Genomic DNA, 21,375 nt, shown 5'->3' with positions numbered 1-21,375 from the left:
CCAGTCGCCGTGAGGCAACCGGCCAAGGCGAATGCTAAACGGTCAGGCGATACAGACACACGGCAGCCGTCAGCAAGAAAATCGCCCCATGGCGGGATTTCCAGAATAAATGTATAGAGATCGAAGCCCAAAGTACGTTATGCAGTGGAAACGTGCGGCGCTTCTAAACGTGCGACTTACTTGATCGAGCGCAGCACAGGTTGGCATGCGAGACTGATTTTGATTTGCTGCTAGAGAGCCGATGCGCCCGAGGCTCGCCGAAGGTTGGCACCCGTTCTTGGAAAACGCAGGACCTTCACAAGTGCGGCAGCTGCGGCCGTTCGCATTTGTATTCTTAACTGCGCCTGGCCGCTGACGGGATCGCCCTTCTCTTTATCGAATTAACGAGTGGACAGTTACGTAAGCGAGATTATGTGCGTCCTTTTGGCTAACCGTGTGACGTTAAGCAGGTGCACCGGTCGGCGCAGGCGGAGGTATATATCTGGAAGAAACCGCAGCTGTATAGTCACGCGAATGCTTTTCAGCTTGGCACTTCACTCCGCGGGGTCAAGGTGATTATTTTAGCGCAGAAAATAAATCCACTGAATGAGCGACTGCACGTGAGCCGCAGTGCTGGCTAACGAAATAACCATGCGACCAAGGAGTGAAGCTCGAGTTCGCGGCTTCGATCCAGTCTGCAGCGGGCACGTTTCCAAGGGAACAAAATGCAAAACAAACAAACCAACAACAACAAAAAAACCTGAAGGATGATTACGATTTTTTCTAAAGCGAAATTTTAGCGCAGCTGTGTCGGTGTTTCAAGCTGCGTAGGCTCACTGTTTTGCTTTGCAGGATCGTGGGCACCTCTGGCGACGATATTAGTGCTATAGTAGTATTAGTTGATGAAGACGGCGCAGTGCAGTGCAGAGCGCGCGAGAATGTGTATATTAGTCTGACAGCAGTATTAGTAGAAGACGACGACGATGGGCAGTGCTCAGCGCGAGAGTGTGCTGCCGTTTAACACGAGGCGTGGTCGGCGGCGGCGATATCCTTCGTGCCTTGTAGCGCCTACCTAGGGGCTCTGTAAATAGTTGTTTTTGTGTGTGTGTGTATACACACAGACATATGTATATGTATCCTTTCTGTACAAAACCATGTAAACAAATACCATGAAGGAAAAAAAATATCCTTGTGCTCTCGTGCAGTGGCCAGCAAATCTGATCTGTTTGCGGCGCCGTGGGTTCGAATCCCGATCGCGGCAATGTCTATTTTTGTTTATTTATGCATGGTATGGTTCGGTATTTTCGTGCCTGTCAGGGTCCCATAGGTGCTCGGCGTATCCCAGCTGCGTCGCTTTGCCTCACAGATGACAATAGCATTTCTGCGCTTTGGTGTGGTGCCAGTGTTTTTCCTCACTGAGTTTTTGCATATGCGCAGTCTTCTCTTAACTGCGAATACAAATTTCGATGAATGGACCTGAAGCTAGCTTACGGCTACATGTACCATCGGGCCGGAGTTAAATGCCAGGACTGTGTGGGAACAGTGCACAATCATTCCCTCTCTTTTTTTTTTACATTTAGCTTTGGCGATGAACATACGTGAATCATGTTTCTGTGCAATAGCTCCTGCGAACTGAAGGTTCAACAAGCGGTTGGTCACCCATCTTGCGCTCCACGCTTCAGGGATAACGCATGACACAGAGTTCGCTTTTAACTACGCCTTGGTAGTTCAAGCGAGGGACAAAAAAAAAAAAAATCACTCACACGAAATTCTATTTTATGTATATCGTCCGCTGCCGGGTCAGGATATCCACCGCACTGTGTCCGACTGGGTATGCAAACAATGTGTCTCACACGCTGCCTTGAACTCAACTATGCACTAGAAGCCACAGCGTTAGGCGACAGTTGAAGCCCGGTTTCAGGCCCACAAACGAGCGCACTGATTATCTAAAATGACCTTGAAGGGACGGTTCGGTCCTGGTAGGTTACCAAACGTTCCTCAATATTGTGCACATTATCTGAGGACACAAGAGCGTCTGTCCCCATTAACAGCAGATATGCCTCCCGATTAACATCTCCAATAAGAACGAGCCCACGTTCGACCTAACACTACGCCACGCAGCAGCCTTCTCGCGCGCAGGCGTCGGCGCGTGAATATCAACGCTCCTTATGCAACGGACACCCCATTCGGGGCAGATCAGTTCCGCCAGGTGGAGCACCGGTCGCGCCCGAACTCGCACGCGTGACCTGTGGCCACCATCTTCTCAGGGCGCGCGTGTCGATTAGTATTCCGCTGGGCGGTCCCGCGGCGTCTTGTTCGGCCGAGTTCCGTCGGGCGTCATTTTCATTATGACCCGATAGTCGGGTGGCATTCCCATCGCGGACGGCGCCTATCGCGGGCCGCCATCTTCGGAGCCGCTGGAGCGAGACGCCAGGAATTTTCACGGTCTCCGCGCCACCTCGGGGAGGTCCCCCTCCCCTGCTTGCGTTCTTCCGGAGGTTCCTGGTTTGGGCGACGTAACCTAGAGACATCTAACTGGATAGCGCAGTGGGGAACAAAGGGCGATGGTGTCGGTGTTAAGTTCGATTTCGCGGCTCGGTGGCAGCGTGGCCCTATTAGGACGGAGGAAGGGTGCAGGGCAACAGCGTGTAGGTCAGCACCTATCACAATCTGCTCAGCATCAAGACATGCATTCTTTTTTGCACCTCCTTTTTTTTTTGAACTTTATTCGCAGAAAAAGTGCTGATCAGTACGACTTGTCGAAGGAAAATTTCTCGCTGAGGGACGTAGGAAGCAGGGCTACTACCCCTTCATTCTTAATTCTGCTCCTAATATAATAACAACGTTGTTACAATCTGAGAACAAAGAAAAACTGCGCAAAAAGGACGGGACAAGAGAGAAGAAGAACCACACGGGACAAACGCAGACTAACAGCTGATTTATTCCACCAACGCCTCCTTCCTTCAACTACAAAGCGCATGCGCACGAGCCACAAAGACAAAAGCCACAACCATCTGAAACCAAGGATGTCCAACTCCTTGCGCTGCAGGTGTACGGAAGCATCGCTAACACATTTGTAATGTCCTAATGTCACAATTTCCAAGGCTTCGAATAATTTCCCGTTCTTTCTTATCCCTCGTGCGCATGCGCTTTATAGTTGAAGGAAGGAGGCGTTGGTGGAATAAATCAGCTGTTAGTCTGCGTTTGTCCCGTGGTTCTCTCTTGTCTCGTCCTTTTTGCGCAGTTTTTCTTTGTTCTCATAATGCCGTACCAACTAGCCCCTCACCGCACCCTTGTAGGTTGTTACAACGATGGCAAATCATTAGGAATGTACAATACATGTGGCACTAATAGCCAAGGCACCAGGTCTCACTCCTTGCAATTCTTAACGCACAGTGTCCAGCACATTAGTTCTTATCTACCGATGTAGAGACAGGTACGAGGGTCAGCGCTAGCAGTTCGAGCCTGCGGGCGTTGTTCATCTTAGTGAACTGTTACCAAGGTGAACTGTAATTATTTAAAACACAATAGGCTTCCTTCTTAGGCGTTGTTCACATAGCCGACGCATGCTTGAAGTCTCATTCAGTTCGGGATGTAGCACTGAAGCGTCGTTCACACAGTTTTTTCCTCCTCCTGGTGTCCACCTCATGTTTCGCGTTTCTTTGCATAACGTGTGTGTATTATCAGCCTGGCGTGCGGAAATACTGCGTTTTGTTAAAGCGCATGTTCACTTTATTGTACAACCTTTCTCAAAAGTTTACAGCCTAGGGGATTTGCCTCTAAGCTTTGAGGTGGATGTCTTGTAGCATCCGTGAAATTCCTTACATTCAGAGGGGTACGGAAGAGAGTTCCTATCACCTCCGAGAAAATTGGAACGCTGACGTACAACAAGCCCCGGAGCAAGTTCCTGAAACAAACCCCTTGTGCTGTATACTTTTGAGAAAGACTGTTCCTACATAATACAAGCCCCCAGAGACGTAGAGTCATGCCTTTCGTCGGTGTCGCACCTGTTCCAAACGGCAGACAATCTAGAAATTGGTAGGCTTTTAACGCAGTTAAACCGAGTAGACGTGCCGTATCCCTCCTCTAAATTTCTGTCTGCACAGGTCTGGTTTGGCGTTATCTCCCCTCTGTGCATTTTGCCATGAGCCTGAATCTATCGATCATTTTTGGCTCCATTGTCGTCGTTTCACCTCTTTGAGAAGAAGACTGCTGGAGTTGTCCTTACAGCATCTTGGCCTACGTTTGAGCAGCCCACTCTTGCTATCATTTGGCGCCACCACGCTTGGGTTCAACCACAGGCCCGTTTGCGCCGCTGTTAAAAATTTCTTGCTGGAAGCTCATCGACTGCCTTGGTACAGGTTACAATATTTTATTTTCTATGATTTATTAAATTTTGAATTAACCACTTCTTCGTTTTTTTTCTTTCTCTCTCTCTCTCTTCAATCCAAACTCCTACCTTTTTTCACTCCCTGCCCTGCTTGTGGTAGACTCCCCCGGTGTTGCTCTCCCGTGTGCTTTCCTTTTGCCTTTACAACGTACAGGTGAATACCAACCTTTACCTCCCGATTCTTGACCGATCCCCCAGTGTGGGTATGTGCCATCTTTTCAAAGGCTAACAGCAACAACAACTAGGGGTGGTCGGCTGCGGCGAGAGCATAGGGCTCTCGTGCACTGGCCAGCAAAGCTTATCTGTTTGCATCGCCGCGGGTTCGAGTCCCAGTCGCGGCAATATTTCTTTTATTCATTTATAGTTTGGCCAAGGCCACTCTCAAGGTGAAGCTTGACACAAACTCAGTGAGGAGCCGGTCAGGCTTCGTGAAGCAGTAATTTCGCACTAGAAGACCGTCCCATAGCGCCAGGCACTCGCACTGTTCCCGGACAGTACCTACGCCGTGCTTAGCACGCTCCGCACTCGTCTACAGCCTTAGCAGATCGAAACCGTCTCTTTTGGGCACACTGCAGCGCCTGCAGTGGCGCCGTCCGCGATGGCAAACAGCGTGCAAAAAATTGGCAGTGGTTTAGCTCTGGTTAAACCTGCAGGATTGCGAAAGCAACGAGGAGAGAGAGAGAGAGAGGCGATGGAGAGAGCGCGGCAGCGGCGGCAGCCCCGGCACGCTAGCTGTGTGCCGCTACTGCGCATGCGCAACTGGCGAGAGCGGCGGCGGCGCGCCAGCTGTGCGCCATGTGACGTCACTGCTCCTCGCGCATGCGTAGTATGGCCTTCCGTCAGCTCCGCGAAATGGCTCGGCGACTCGCATAGTGTTGCTTTCGCAACAAAAGTGTCATTATTGGCCCACATCACCCGGCTTCGGGTCGCATCGAAGGGCTCTTGGCCGAGGCCAGCTCCCACTAAGAACATTAAACAGAGCGCCCGGGTAATTGTCCGAAACGCGGTCACCGCTGGTTTCTGCCTGGACCCTGCCGCCGTTTAAGGTTTATTAGGGCCAGTCTTAGCACATTGTTTCCGCTGGTCCTTTCTGTCGGAGCTTGACGCCCGCTTGTGATCGCTTATTTCCCATTGTTTCCTTAATAATCTGGGCTGGCGGCGGATCATAGCTGCGAGTGCAAGCAATAAAACTAACAAAAAACAACCCTCAAGTGCTACCGTAGAGAGACGAGCGCTTAAAATACTGCGAAGGGCTAATTGTAGCTTCTCAAGCACTGCTTTGTCTTTTCGCTTACCCGCTGACACCGGCTTTAATAGACATCCTTCAGCCAAGGATTACTGAGTAAGCCGACAATGTTTTCCTGCCGCGCGACCGTAAACGTAAATACTGACGCTGATTTCGCAGGTAAAGAGGCATGACTCGGAGCAGCCTCGTCATGAAGGTTAAGCACGAAGAAATACCTCTTTTGATAGCCGAATGTAAAAGTTGGCAGAGATCTGCTGACGACACCCACGCGCCGGTGCCCTGAGTGGGTCTCTTTCCCGCATCTCCCACAGGCTATCAGGAGAAGCGCCCCTTCTAGACTGCGCATTCGATATTGCCTATTGCACACCCATGGCGCGAAAGGAAGCGAAAAGAAAGAAAGAAGGAGGTTGATAGAAAGAAGAGACACGGAGGAGAAATAAAAGCGCGGCTTCCTCGCCCTCGCATCGTCTGCATTGCTCTACGTTTACCGCTCTTCTTTGCCTCTTCTTTCTCTTTCGTCGCCGGCCCCACGTCGCCGCATCCGACGAGCATGGTGGCCGCTGAAGGAGGGAGAGGATGAAGGCGCGATTCCGTGGCCCCACGCGAAGCCCGACCTTGGGTGTCTCCCCCCCCCCTCCGCCGCCCTTTCGCCCTAGACACACACAATAACACGGATCCGTCGGCCGACGCCGTTGCAACAGCTGACCCGTTCCTCGCGGCGACGGCGGTGCGGAGGCGGCGCGCACGAGCTTCGCGTGTGTGCCGAAGAACGTCGCTTTTGTACACAGCTGGGCGCCGGGTAACGGGTCGGTCACGCCTAGTCGCGCCAAGTCACGCCAAAACGGAGACCCCCGACGTCTGTGTCTTGCCCCCGACGGGATGCCAGTGCGGCGCTGCGGTGATGATGGCGCACTGAGTGTCCACCAAACAGCAAACATTTAACGGCAAAGGTTAAGAAGACAGCAGTGTCGGTTACGAGCGATGGCCTAGCTGAAATCAAGAAGAGGCGGTCGAATGCGTAATGCACACGACACACAACTAGTGGTTTATTAGGGTCACAGAGAGGACACCAGTGGGAAGGAGTCGTATACCCGAAAGCGGCCGAGAGTGAGATGAAGGATGACTTCGCTAGCTCACAGAGTTCGCAAGCGTTGGACGGTCGCAGCTAGCGCACGGCAGAAAGCGATTAAAAACCAGCGAGTAGGTCTTTCTACTACGGTGGGTTTAGCTGGGCGCACGATGATAAACCAATGAACGCACGCTGGAAATAGAACTTCCGTGAGCTGCGCGCGCACACGCACAAAACAAGATCACCTCAATCTCAACGTAGCTACCGGAATCTCACTGGAAATTGATTTCACGAACCAGAAGCGATCTGTTCGGCTTGTAGAGAAATGGAATGAAGAGCCGAAGCTTTGGGTTAAACCATAGTTAAAATGGAGCGTTTTTTGAACCTTTCCTTGACATCTAAAGTGGCGTTGCTACCGTAATTCACTAAGAAGTACGGTACGTATACTGGGAGCTAGGTTTCCACGCTACCATTTTCGGTGCTGCGAAAGACGTGCACAACAACCGCAGGACAAATGCCCAAACGCTGAAGGAAATTTTGGCAAAGAATGAAAAGTAAATTATGCTTGGCGCAAGGCGCAGAAGTCCCCAATTAACGATGTGCCAAGAGAAGAAGAGAAGGCGCATACAGCGGTAAGCACCGGCGGCTCGAGCAAGCACCGTTTAGTGCGTTTACGCGACTATTACGCAGAACGAAGTAGTAAGCGCCTGCCGACCAAGACGAATGCGGCCTTTAATAACGCGTCGCTAAGGAGAAAAAAGCTAAAAAAAGCCCACTCCTTCAAAACGAGGCCGACAGATTGTGTGCCCTCTTTAATGGCCGCTTCCTGCCTTGGTGGCTTGCTGACCCGAGCAACAACAAGCTCGCCCGTGAGCATCGCGCTAAGCGCCTTACGCATTCTGGGGCTGTGGGGCTCACAGGGCTTCTTGTACGCAGCACCCTCCCCCCCTCCAATCTCTTGCGGCGCGCATCGGGGCTTCCTGCAGAGCCGCGTACGTATTCTTTCGCGACCCTGCGGGGACTACCAGGTTCACGCGCTGGACATGCATGCGTGAGCCCCACGCGGAACGAAGATTCCTGCGTGGTCACGCGCCGATGCTCTTCTCTCTCCCTACGCTGTGTCTGGAAAGGGGGCGCTGAACAGAGCAAGAGGGCTGATGTCGGCGAATTCCTGCCGTCTGCGGAAGTAACAAACAGAACAAACTCTCTCCAGGACTGAAGAATTGCTCTTCCGAGGAAGCGAACGACAGACCGCAGCCAGAAGTGCATGCGCCAAATCGCGAAGAGCTCTGTTTGGCGACACCCTTGACAACAGCTCCAGTCACTGGCGTTCAGAAAATGTTGTGCGGTGCCTAGCGGTGATGTAATACGTTGTACGATTACAGGGAAAGGAGGGGGAGAGATATTAGAGGCTAGGAGCAGTGTTCATGCTCTTTTAGAGTCTGCAGACGGTGTAAAGTGTGCAAGTTAAAAGCTCACAGACCGAGGGTAGGAAGATGGGGTTCTTGACAACACAAAACAAAATGAAGAAGGACTATAGGAGAGCCTCAATCCGCTAACCAGCGCTTCAGAAAGAGGGTTCCCCTCACCAGTGCTTCCTCCTCAGATCGAAGGTTCTATTTAACCTCTGCAAATAATGAACGCATTGCCCAGACAAAGACAAGTTTTGTGAAAACCTTGGCTAGCTGTCTGAGGTTCTTCCTCAACCTTTGCAGTCATAAGCTTGACACGCTTGTTGGCGATAATCAGAACTTTCGCCCAAGTTGAAAGCAAAAACTACATAAAAATGCAACCTGCAGGCCGTTATCTCGTGCTTTTAACCTTGTTCCCGCTTGTTCTCGGCAGTTTTAGGCACGTGTGTAAAGGTACAGTCTTTGTCAAAAATAACCAGGCTGCACGTTTTTCTTCTCAGTCGTGTATTAAAGCTATTATGCCAGCCCTCAAGCTTTAAATCTCTGTATGGTAAGAAGAACCCCTGTTCTAACCTTCAAAGAACTTTTTGATCTTTAGGGAAGCCGTGAGGGCTCTGTTATACGAATGAGACGCAAACCATGAAGCCTGGTTACTGTTGACAAAGACAGACTGTACGCATTCGTGCTGCTGCCTGCCTGCCCCCCCTCCGGACAATGTTGAGCGCAGCGCTAAGTAGGTCTACAACGCGTTATTAGTGTCCCATTATTTTTTTACAAATTTCAGGGGGTTTACTTTCGCTAGCCAGAGGCCTTCTCAGGTCACGAATTCTTAGACACTTGATAAGTCTGACCAGGAGTTGCGTGGACACTAACGCCGCAATCAAAGCGTGACTCACCAATTTTTGCCGAGACGGCGGTGTCTTCCTGGCCAGATGTGCATGCCGCCAGGAAGGCCTGCAAGAAATCGACGAAATACAACATGAGTGAAAGAAGTACTGCCAAGCTTGGTAATGGCTCTTATCGATATGCGTCACCATTCGAGCCACTATTAGCGACACATCGCGGGCAAATCTTGCACGGAAGGAATTATAACAGCAAGCTAAGGGCATTCTCATACTTAACTGCTGCCATTAAAGATCGTTTCATTAAACACCTTTACTGCTTCCATTAACACAGAGAGCTGTGCCGGAGTAGAAGCAAAAAAAAAAAATTCTCATCTTAACTATACGCAGCCACCTGCGATCCTCTGCAATGAGTACGAAAACCACAGCAGTCTGGTATTCAAAGGGTTGCGCGGCGCCTTCAGGGGGCGATGCAAGCGCTCACGCAATAATTCAATCAACGGTCAGCCCTCCCGCGGACCAAAGCAGCCTTGTTCCGGCGAACACCAAATCGGAGGAGGCCAGTATTATCGAAGTAAGAAAATAAAATAAAGAAGGAAGGACCTACCAAGGCCTCCCTCCCATCTCGCTCCGATTGTCCCACACCCTCCCCCCCTCCCAGCTTTTTCTCAGCTCCCCTGGCTTCCCCGCACGACTCGGCGGCGCGATTCGTGATGAATGGCGCAATCGCACTCGGAGGCTAATTGCACCCTTTGGGAACGCTCAGCGCCGCATCCCAGGGCGGGGAGGGACTCCTCCGAACACGCCCCTGAATCAGTGTGGACGGGGAAAGTGGCGGCCCATTGCCTCCGGCGCGTCTCGGGAGGTAAAAAAGGGTTTCCGTACCAGCCGGTCAGCGGGTCAGGCGGACGCCGTCGACTTCGATTATGTGCCACCATTAGGGCAAGGAAAGCGTGCCCCCAGTGTGTAAACAACTCTGCGGCGATTACGATATTGCTTTTTATCGCGTGCACACCAAGCAGAATTGATGACCACTTGGCTGCAGCGAGATAAATAGTTGCTACAGGCGGCCTGAACGCAGCACTGCACGGCAGGCGCGGTAAGCGTTGGTTGTCTCTGTGCTGCGCCCGTGAGCTGTAGAATAACGCTCCTCCTAATAGTCTGGCCGTGAGGGGTGAGGCCTATTGCCGCAGTCGCGCATGCTACTCTCGGTTAGCCGGGAGGGGATCTGATTTGTTGCGCGAACGAAAGATTTAGCACTTGCTGCAAATTTAATGGAGGGTAATTGCGCCCCGGCGCAAATTGCAGACACGGTGGCACTCGATTACTAGAGTTAACCAAAATGCATATCCGAAGTTTAGGTGTTCCTATAAACGAAAAACTATATATATATATATATATATATATATATATATATATATATATATATATATATATATATATATATATATATATTCTCTGCGCTCTTTGCTGGGAGCTCTGCACATTTTCAGGAACATGCTGCCACATGCTACGACGTATATTTACAGAAATACTCATGGTGAAAAGCAAGAAACTTTGGAGCTGTTTGGCTTCTGGAAGGCAAGAAGATGATCGAGATAACGCAACCAAATTAGAAGGCTGCTCGGAGAGTACCTCTATTGCAACACAATTATTGAAAAGATGACTGCGTGGGGGGTCGGTGAGTACTGTATGAACTTCCAGTAGCACTGATGCTGCAGACCTGATGCGTCACTACTTAATGGGGTCAGTCCCAACCAAGAACCTTCTGTCAAGCCGCGAAGTAATTCGGGTAAGTTCGGATTAGTTCGGAGGAGTGCCGCGCCAGCTGTAATCTATTGGAGGAGGACGTCGCGCCAGCTGTAGCATATTGGAGGAGGACGACGCGCCAGATGTAGCCTTGGAGGAGGACGTTGCGCCAGCTGTAGCCTATTAGTGGAGGACGTAGCGGCAGCTGTAGCCTATTGGAGAAGAACATCGCGCCAGCTGTAGCCTATTAGTGGAGGACGTAGCGGCAGCTGCAGCCTACTGGAGGAGAACGTCGCGCCAGCTGTAGTCTATTAGTGGAGGACGTAGCGGCAGCTGCAGCCTATTGGAGCAGAACATCACGGCAGCTGTAGCCTATTAGTGGAGGACGTAGCGGCAGCTGCAGCCTATTGGAGGAGAACGTCGCGCCAGCTGTAGCCAATGGGAGGATGGCGTCGCGCCAGCTGCTGCCGAGTTGAGAAACGGTGTGAAGATGAAGAGCAAGAAACGCGGTTGCGTACACATGCAAATTCTAGAAAGAAGAGCCGAAGAATGAATACACAGCTTTAGCACGTCTACTCGGTTGAACCGCGTTGAAACCCAACCACTTTTTAGATCCCGTAAAACAGAAATGTGCATTATAGTACACGTGGGGTCTGACGAGGACATGCGTGAGAGCAATAAGACAGTGGGTGACGTGTAAGAGTATAAATTTTTGTCTGCGCACAATCACAATGAATAAAAAAAAATTAAACCTTCCTCAGAAAAATTAAACGTTTAGAATTCACGTGTATCACTTTGTACTTCATTGTAAGCAAAACTACTCCCCCCTCCGGGCCTGCCCCTTATAGTAACGTCAAAGGTAGCCCATTTGCAACCTACTTCCATTTCGCGTGGCTACTCGCATCCCATCAGTCTATCAACAGCGGGTGAAAGTTTTGACAAATTATGAAATGTTTGCAGTGGTTCTCGGTTGAACGTCGTGCAGCTGGATATCCCTATCAGATTGAATAGCCACTGTTTAACCGAAATGTCTCGCAAAAATGGCCACAAAAACCCGCATTTGCTCACGTCGGAAGAGTCCCTTTAAAAACGCGGGGAACACAAAGCGTTCTGCTCGTTAAGAACAAATGCGGATTCTTTTTTTTTTCCTTTTCAAAGCCATAAAAATGTAACTACCGACATAAACAAAGCAACGCCCACGGCCCGAAATAGACCGGGCACTTGGCCACTGGGTCATTTTCAGCGAACATGAATGACGAAAGCGGTTTGTAGCTGCTTCCGCCGGACACCGCCGCCAAGAGGCCTTCCATTATCTTCGTTTTTTTCCCTCCCCCCAGAACTGTGCTTTAGCCGTTTTTCCGCTCGACTTTTTCGCCGAGGTATAGAAACCGCTAATTCGGGCATTGTGCAATGGCCGGCGCTTGAAACCGCCGCCAGATTGTTAGCGGCGAAAGCGGGGGTTTTCACGAGCCGGTCGCTGGGCTGCTTAAAGCTGCACGCTTCGCCAAATTGCAAACCGCAAGCTGGCAGCGCGCACAGCTGCCCAAGTGAGAGAACGAAAGGGGCCCGGATGTGCTATATTTGCTCAAGCGCGGAAATGGGCCGCGATCATATGCTGGATCAGGCGACGGCGAGAAAGTACTATGTTCCGTCGCTGCGTGTTCGTAAGCCCTTACAAAAAAAGTTCTAGACAGTCTATAGAGCGTCTGTAGACTTCTGTCTATAAAGTCTTTAGACTATCTATAGACAAATCCTAGAGAACAGTCTATAGGCAATGCAAATCCCATAGACAATCTGTCGGCAAGCTATAGATATATGGCCATACACGTTTAGTAGACTTTTGTCTATAGACGGTCTATAGACTTCTTATTGACTATATTGACTTCTTATAGATATTGATTTTGGTCTATTCATAGTCTATAGACAGTCTACAGACAAGAGTCTCCTAAAAGTGTATGGCCATATATCTATAGATTGCCGACAGACTGTCTATAAAGTCTCTAGACTGTCTATAGACAAATCCTAGAGAACAGTCTATAGGCAATGCAAATTTCATAGACAGTCTGTCGGCAATCTATAGATATATGGTCATACACTTTTAGCAGACTTTTGTCCATAGACTATGAATAGACAAAAAGCAATATCTATAGAAAGTCAATAGAGTCAATAAGAAGTCTATAGACTGTCTATAGACCATTCTTATAAGGGGAGGTACACTGGGCGTCCAGCCATCGGCTAACCTGGCCAGGACTGATCAGCGAATGCTGTAGCGACCGTAACACGCGATCCTTTCCACATGTATACGCTGCGCCGAGCAAACAGCGGCCGGCCCTGCACACGTCTGTAAGCGTTTTCTTCTTGTATTTTCAGTGCGCCGGAAAACCGCGATACACGCGCATTTAAGCGCGGTGCGCATCTTGTTCCGTCCTTTGGCTGCACACGGGTGAGTTGCTGCGAACGAGCGCCAAAGATCGTTTGTTTGCTTTCAGCGATAGAGGAGGCTCATCGAAAGACGCGGAGGCTCGCAGGGCAATGCAAATTACCATAGCCGTCCGGGCAGGGGTAATTTGCATTTCCCTGGCTCCGTACGCAGACGACCCCTGCTGCGTGTCAGGTTATTAATTATCGGATTGAAAAGAACCCGCTTTATACTAACCAAGACTGTACCTAGCGAAAACTGAAACAAGCACATACGCGGACGCGCACTGAACTATATACGCATTTGTTTCGCATCTCAGACACGATTCACAATGGAATCCCCTCGTCCTTTATATTGGTCTGCGTTCAAGGAAGCGGGCCTCAAAAAGGCAAGAAGACGACACTTATTCCTATTTTCTCGCGCACCGGCTTTCTGGGAGCGACTCGAAACATCTAATATGTTCAGTGCGTTCACGGACAACACGATCACAACGTAATCTAGAAAAGCCACATCCCAAGACTGCATACGGTCGAGCGTATTTTGAGAACGAGTAAAACCCCTACTGCGCAGTAATTAAATGGGACGGACGGTGCGGAACGATCATGTTGGACGCTGGATCCAAACCATGACTGTATAACCCGATTACGGTGATATCCCATAATAGGCGCACAAGAATTTTTGTCTCCCAGTAACCGCATTTATCGTGATACCAGCGTTTGTTTGGAAATGTCGCTCTCTGCTAGCCCTCGCCGCGCATTCTGGGTCGAAGTATATAACTCCTTTCTTCGGGCGACCGGGGCACCAGACCGCCGTTCAGCGATGCCGTTTTGCGAAGGAAGAACGTCTATTCTCGAAGGAAATGAGTAATACACTAACGTGCACAACAATCTGAAACGAGATAAAGCCAATTACGGGGAGTAAAAATGGTTGTCCAGCGCCCTCATCCTCTCCCTCGGCCCACCCTCTCCTGCCTTTTCCTTCTCGCTCGCATATCACCGGCACCTTCCGTCGCAGGAAGCCAGTCTGCCCAACCTTCTTCAGCAGCGGCAACGCGAGAAGTCTGATTTGCTCTCCATGCTTCGCTGGAAGCGCAGACACCACGCATCGCGGCACGCTTGGACGGCCAGTCGCGATCTGCACAGCTTCAATTATGTGTAACAGTCAATCAAGCTCGCCGGAGACAGCCGGCACGGGGTCACAGTTGCCAGACACGCGTCACGGCTTGTGCGCACATGGAAAAGTCACCAAAGCCACGAAGATGCCGTAGGGCGGAGGGCAACTGCGTGATTCGGACCACTGACCAAGGCGATAGTTTTTAACGTGCACCCAGGGCGGAAGTGTTCTGTCTTCTTGTCATATAACGGCCAATTATTTGGCTGCCGCGGTCGAAGGAAGACAGCTTTTTCTTTTTGTTGACAGGATGCTTGCCACACGCTGAGCCGAAAAGCAGTTCGAGCCCCGTTACTAGCGATGACCAATCGCTTAGAGCTCCCGCGACAGAAACCGCACCCATAGAGCGGTAATGCTGCATCGGAGTGGCGGTGGTCACCATGTTTCTGCGTGGGGAAAGATGATGTTTCTCGAGCGCACGTTTGCCGGAAGAAAATGGAGTCACAAGTAGAGAATGAAACTGCGTCTGAAGCAGTGCTGCGTCATCCTCTCCCAATTTTCTGGCGAAATTCCAGTTTTGCCACTGTCTTGGCTGCCCTTATGACCTATAAACGGAAAGAAATGCGTATCTGATATGATTATGCGCACGCCCTTACAAACATTTCCTTAGACAGTCTACAAACTCTCCATAGACTTTTGTGAATAAAGCCCATAGACTCCAACCGGAAACCTTTCTGCTAACATCCCTGCCTTTCTCCCCTCTCTGTATCTATCTATCCATAGACTTTCTATAGACAAATCAAAAAGACTAGTCTACAGACAATACAAATCCAATAGACAGTCTATACACAATTTATAGATTTATGGTCATACACTTTTAGTAGACTTTTGCTTATAGACAGTCTAGAGACTATGAATATACAAAACGAAATTTCTATACGAAACTTCTATATCTGTCTCCAAGAAGCCTTCAGAAAGCCAACAGATCATTTTATTAAGGGCGGACAGGGGCAAAGCGTGCTACAGTATAGCAATGTATTAGCGCCAAGAGACGAAAGTCGACATACAGAATAAACGGTGCCAGGGACAATGCGGTGATTGAGTCGTAGAACGCGGCAGCGTCCATGCTACTGGCCGAGAATATCAAATTACGGATACAAAGGCATATTAAGGCGGAAGTCTTATACGACACATCAGAAGGACCGAAAACCCACATGACCTCACGACATCATCGGCAGTGTATACATCATCAGGAAAAAAAAAAAAAATTCTGCTCAGCTCCGACCTGAAAACACAAGCACAGGTCGTGACAAGAGCCCAAGAGGTCGCAGCCAGTCTCCACTGGCGGAAACCTAGCAAGAGAGAGAGAGAGAAAAACTTTATTATGACAAGTGTGTTGACCCCCCTTGGGTCCCTTGACCACCGCACGGTCCCACTCTACGTCGGAACGTTCATGATCAACTAATCCACGTGTTCCTCAAGCCGATCATGATTGTTTTCCAATCCAATTCCGAAGTGAAGTTCGAACCCAGGCCACGACAATTCAGTGTGACGTCACCATGTTCCCGCAAACGGAAGTTACGGCAGTGACCAAGACGTGGAACCGGAAGTGACCATGGTGACTCGGTTAAAGCGACGCTCTATATGTACGCCTATGTCATGTGGTGTTCTAAAAGGCTTCACCCTGAGGCCTTTGACCTGAAGGCCGGCATCGGAAATGCCTTTCAAACATTAACACAGGTAAGATACAGCGTAACAGGGGGCGGCAGCAAGGTGGGCGGATGAGATAAAGAAGTTTGCGGGGATACGGTGGCCGCGGCTGGCGCAGGACAGGGTTAATTGGAGAGACATGGGAGAGGCCTTTGCCCTGCAGTGGACGCAGTCAGGCTGATGATGATTATGACTATTACTAGCTAGTAAACAAATATAGTTAACTAGTACCCCACGGTGATACACTATTGCTTTTGCGTGCGTTCACAGCCCGTAAGGAGTGTTCAGTGCTTTGTAATTTTTTTTCCCAGCAATGAGAGACTAGCGGACCCTCTTTTTCTCCCGCCGCTATATAGGTGGCACGTAGGACGACGGACAGATTCCAGTCAGCTTCATTTTTTCTCTTTCGTGTACAACAACGTAACTTAGCCAGTTACGGAAAAAACTAACTGGAGCATTTTCTGGAGTATTTACTGTGGACTTGCAGCATCGTCGGAGAACTGGATGCTGGACTCGGCGCCCTGTCAAGTTACCATCTGCCTTTTCGTTCTTTTTTTACTCTTTTTATTTCTTACACGACTGCAGCAAAGCGCCACTCTGGTCCCTACACATTGTCATCAGAGTGACGTCAGCGCACTGTACTAAAGAAGACAAATAATAATGATGAACAATATTGCATTCTCCATCGCAAGCAGCTGCCTCTGAATCTCGCGTTACGCTGTGGTAACCGTCCTCCTGTGAATTTTGTTTATTCATTTAGTAATACTCGAGCGGCCCTGCGTCTCCCCGGAGCCGTTGCGGGCGAGTCCGTCCACGGGTGGGTGTCGTGACCCCTGGTCCTGAGCTACGAGTGCAGCGTTGACCTTTACGCCTAGACAGCCGTTCCGAACCGATGCCGTCCAGATGCCGGACGCGCGCAGCGTCCTCGCACGCGTCGCCGCGGCTACTTCACCAGGAAGCGTCTATTTTCCGCGCTCGCCGCACACACAAAGGGGGGAGCCCGGTCACGACCGCACACAGCCGGCGTGTCCAAGAGGCGCACGACAGGCGCACTGACTCACGCCGCCGCCGCAGAGTCCATCTGCCGGCCGCGAAATACGGAGAGGCACGGCGATAAGACGCGGCGTCCTTCCCGTTTTGCACAAGGCCGCGTAACACGCCGCCCGTGTCCGTTCAACGATCCAGCGGGCACGGCTGAGCCAGGGCTGCCAGGAAGCGACTGCGCCCCCCCCCCCCCCCCCCCCCTCGTGACGGACCGCAGCCGCCGTGACTAGCATACAACAGAGGCCGGCTGGAGACGGACTCCGAGATAAAAGTCTGTCCTGCCCGCCGGGGTAGCAAACAAACATGACGAGCGGCATAACTGGACTCGGCACTGCATCCATGGCTTCTTTAGGACATGTACAGATTTTTCGGTCAGGAAGCACGCAAGATGGCGGGTTCCAATTCCGTCAGCTAGTCTCGATCGTGTGCGAATAGTGATGTCCACAAACGCTCCCGGGCTGACCAAGGCAGCAGGCGACATTTTTCCGTCTGGAGCGAAAACAGCTCGCGTAATCATCCAATGAACTCCGGCATGGCTCCCAGCAACGAAAACTGAAGAATGTCGTATTCCTTAGGAGTAGATTGCGTTGAGGCTGTTTACATTATGCAATGTCAATCAGAGACGCCACACAAAATTCCTTACTGTATTGCATGTATGAAGTACTGTCGGTGATGTTAGCGTAAATGTAAGTCTGTAGCCGTGCCGCGTCAGTTCCTGGTACCATGAAAGAACAAAAACTACACCATTTGCCAAAAGTAAAAGGCCCACGGGGTTTCTTTCTAAGCCATGCTGAGTGCATCGAGGAGTTCCACGGATGCTACAGGAGCCTCACTATACCCGACGTAAAAAAAAAAAAAAATCGCGGGCTCTGTACTTTCGACACTGTAAATTTTCTGTATCACTTAGTTTCTGGTATAGCTACACCTATCCGCCTGCACAGACGAATCGTAGAAGAATGAGGTCCTCCGGTCATGGTTTACTTCGCGACCTCCTCCTCTAATACTGATATCTGTGTATGTAACATATATCGCACGACTGAAATAAAATATGATGATGATGATGATGTTGGTGGTGGTGGTGGAAAGCCCCCTCGGGTAATCACCCATAGCAGGTGCAGTAAAAAAGAAATCAAAATGAGAGCAAATGCTTTTCCTGTTCTTGTCCCTGCCAGTTTTAACGCTGCAGGAAAGAGGAAGCTCTCCAATAATAATGTAAGAAAAAAAGAATTTAGCCGGCCTAAAGAACAGCAGACGTGCTACTCTACGTTGGAGAGGGGGCTTAGGGACAGAAATGTTGTAACCTAAGGGTGCACAAAATAGTTTCAAAACACAGGAACACCTAATTACCTTATATGTTGGCAGTGTGAAAGCATTAGAAGCTGTTAATTTTTTTACCGAAAGTGACGTCAGTTCCCTCCGGCCAATGGGAGCTATCCGCTCTGGTGACGCTACTTGCCTCTAGCCAATGGAAGAATTTTGGGGCCGACGACGCAGTTCTATTCCCGACGAGGCTTTTAATGCTATAGCACTAAAAAAAATGAACGGAAAAAATATGGTGATAACATTGCGATGAACGGATTTCAAGAGGGGATACGGAAAGGTCTGAACGTTAAAGGCTGCCCAGAGCTGCAACTTCCTGCAAAGAGGCAAACAAAATTTCTTTGCACGGATCTACTTCGAAGGACGAGGCGACGGTCCTAAAACACATTTCATTGTAGTCGTACGTATTTCATTATATCGCTGCGACTGCTTCTCTATACAAACGCCACGGTTGCCACCGCAGCATTCAGGCCCTTTTCTTTCCTGGTCTTGACCCCAGTCTTCTACGGTGCTGTCCAGCTACCACATATCATTTGTCTTTCGCGCCTTGCCGCGTAAACTAAACGGAAAGTATTTTACTGAGACACTGCGACTCGGCTCTCAGGGCTCGTTCAAGTAAAGGTGCGGGAATACGGCACTGCTTTGTAGTACACGACTTCTTGCGCCGCAGTACTAAGATGGCAGTTTGTAAGTTCTGTTCATGTGACGCAAGCTTGAGCAGTGCTCAAGAACTTGCATCTGCAAGGGCTGTCAAGTCGTTCGAGTTGCGCACCATGTGCCAGTATCGAAGATGCGGGAGTCAGAAATCTCCAGTATAACCATGTCCGCTCACTGGAGCCATGGTTTTAAAGCCACTTCCCTTTTATGTCCTTATAAATTTCGGTTTGGTTTATGGTTTATGGGATTTAACGTCTCAAAGCGACTGAGGCTATGAGAGACGCCGTAGTGGAGGCCTCCGGAAATTTCGACCACCTGGGGTTCTTCAACGTGCACTGACATCGCACAGTACACGGGCCTCTAGAATTTCGCCTCAATCAAAATTCGGCTGCCGCGGCCGGGATCGAGCCCGCGTCTGTTGGGTCAGCAGCCGAGCACCATAACCACTGAGCCACCGCGGCGGACCCTTATAAATTTCAGTCTTCTGCGAACGACTTTGGGAATTCAGTTGTTTGCGGAAACAAGCTTTTGAGACTGATCATATCACTACAATTGAATATTGTTTTCTTTCGACGCAGTACTGTTAATGAGATCACTGTGCTGACAACGCATTATAAACCAGGCTATTTGGCAACTGGCAGGCGTTATTAAAATGCTCAGGGCCAGGGCGTTGGACGGAAAAGCAATGAAGGAAAATCTTTTCGTTAACCTTGGCCGCTTCGATTCAATCCGTTCCTGGCACAGGAACGTATATACATTTTTAAATCCATAAAGGGCTCATAAAAAATGCCCGTGGTTGTACTGAAAATGGAAAGAAGAGCAGATATCTTTCGGGTCATTTAGCTTGATCGGCTGTATTAAAGAAAAAAAATTCAAAATCTGAGTCTGACTTCGGGCTTCTGCGCGTGTGTACTCAACGCGTTCGACGTGTGAAGCAGGTTCTCTGCGACACGGTGCAGGAAGGCACGGCCGTTTGAGGCAGGGCCATTAAAGCGAGGGTAGGGGAAGGTCGCACACCGGTGTCCTTCGGTGACGGGGTGATATGGGAACCCGCGGAAAGCCTCGAAACAACGGCCAACGAGTTTAAAAGGGGATTATAAAAAGGGGGGGGGGGGGGGGGGGGGGTGCCTGTTGGCGCCCGGCTGATGCCGTCTGCACCGCTGACGCACGCAATGCTTGCCAAGTGCGCAGAAATGTCTGAAATCTGAGCCGAACCTGCAGTCGTGCGTTTTTATTTTTTGCTTTAGTTACTTTATTTTCCGCTTGTCACGCATCTACATCGCTTCGACTATCGCTGTCTGGTTGAGTGCTGCCCATAGTTGCTGGTACAGCTCCGAGCATGCTCCGAGCTTGGCTGAGGAGCAGCCGCCAAGAGAATGTTTCCTGGTACGAATTCCAGTGGTCGAACGTGGTGCTTTGACTCCCTGCCATGCAACGCGCCTCTCAGAAATAGAAAGTGGAGTTCCTGGTCTCTAGACTCTCTTTATGAATATATTTGAGCGTGGCAATAGCTGTGCGTAAGAATACATTTATTGTCGCTGTTGCGCGACACATAAGCCAAGGTCTGAAGTGCTTGGCGCTTAGAGCGAGCAGGCGGATGTTACAAAATAAAAAAAAAAGAATGTATAGTTCACTTCGGCAACACGTGGACAGGTCTTCTATGCGAGCCCGATTATAGACGCCGGAGTGCAACTAAACTAATCCACCCTGGCCGTTCGCAACATGACGGGAAAAAAACACTTTCATGTTAAATAAAAAACTGAGATAAGAATCAGTCTTCAAGTTAGGCCCGGGAATAAAGACCAGAAGGGAGAGCCCCACGCCATCAAACTCAGCTTGGTTCGTTGAAACTTTCACCGCAGACTGGCTCGTTCAAACAAGAAGCGATGTGGCACACTTTACAAAAAAATTTTTAGGCAGTCTACAGACTGTCTATAGACTTCGGTCTATAAAGTCTATGGGCTGTCTATATAAAAATTCTAGACAATAGTCTATAGGCAATACGAATGCTATGGACAGTCTATAGACAATCTATAGATTTATGGCCATACACTTTTAGTAGACTTCTGCCTACAGACAGTCTATAGACAACGAGCAGAGAAAAAGAAATATCTATAGGAAGGCAATAGAGTCTATAAGAAGTCTATAGACTGTCTACAGACCACTTTTATAAGGGTAGTTACAAGCCCGGCTTTATTTCAACTGCTTCTATGGGAAAAGCTGGATGTTGGAGATGTACGTCAACACATAGTGCATGCTACAATTTGTAAGGGCTCAAAAGTGACGTTCGCGGCAGACAACAAATCAGAGGGACCGAGTGCATCCGTCCGAAAGAACATATATAATCGCAACAGACACAACGGACGAATGCTCGGCGCTCCATGCTTGACTGGGGGCAAAACTCGAATGGTGTGCCGGGTCCTCTTGT

At 49.8% G+C, this 21,375-nt stretch overlaps 1 protein-coding gene across 2 annotated transcripts in view; it reads right to left on the bottom strand.

The window, feature by feature from the left end:
* pio (zona pellucida domain-containing protein piopio) overlaps positions 1-21,375 on the bottom strand; it is a 105,386-nt gene that overhangs the window by 34,035 nt on the left and 49,976 nt on the right. For both annotated transcript variants that reach the window (XM_089547694.1, XM_089547695.1), the window contains exon 3: positions 8,993-9,050. In XM_089547694.1, coding sequence (XP_089403820.1) covers positions 8,993-9,050 — 58 coding nt within the window. The remainder of the gene's footprint in view (positions 1-8,992; positions 9,051-21,375) is intronic.

The sequence above is a fragment of the Amblyomma mixtum genome, chromosome 6 (genome assembly GCF_055824585.1).
Source record: "Amblyomma mixtum isolate Tamu chromosome 6, ASM5582458v1, whole genome shotgun sequence".
In the NCBI taxonomy this organism is placed as follows: Eukaryota; Metazoa; Arthropoda; class Arachnida; order Ixodida; family Ixodidae; genus Amblyomma; species Amblyomma mixtum.
Note: the sequence above shows the minus strand (reverse complement) of the source record. Positions and strands in the feature narration are given on the sequence as shown.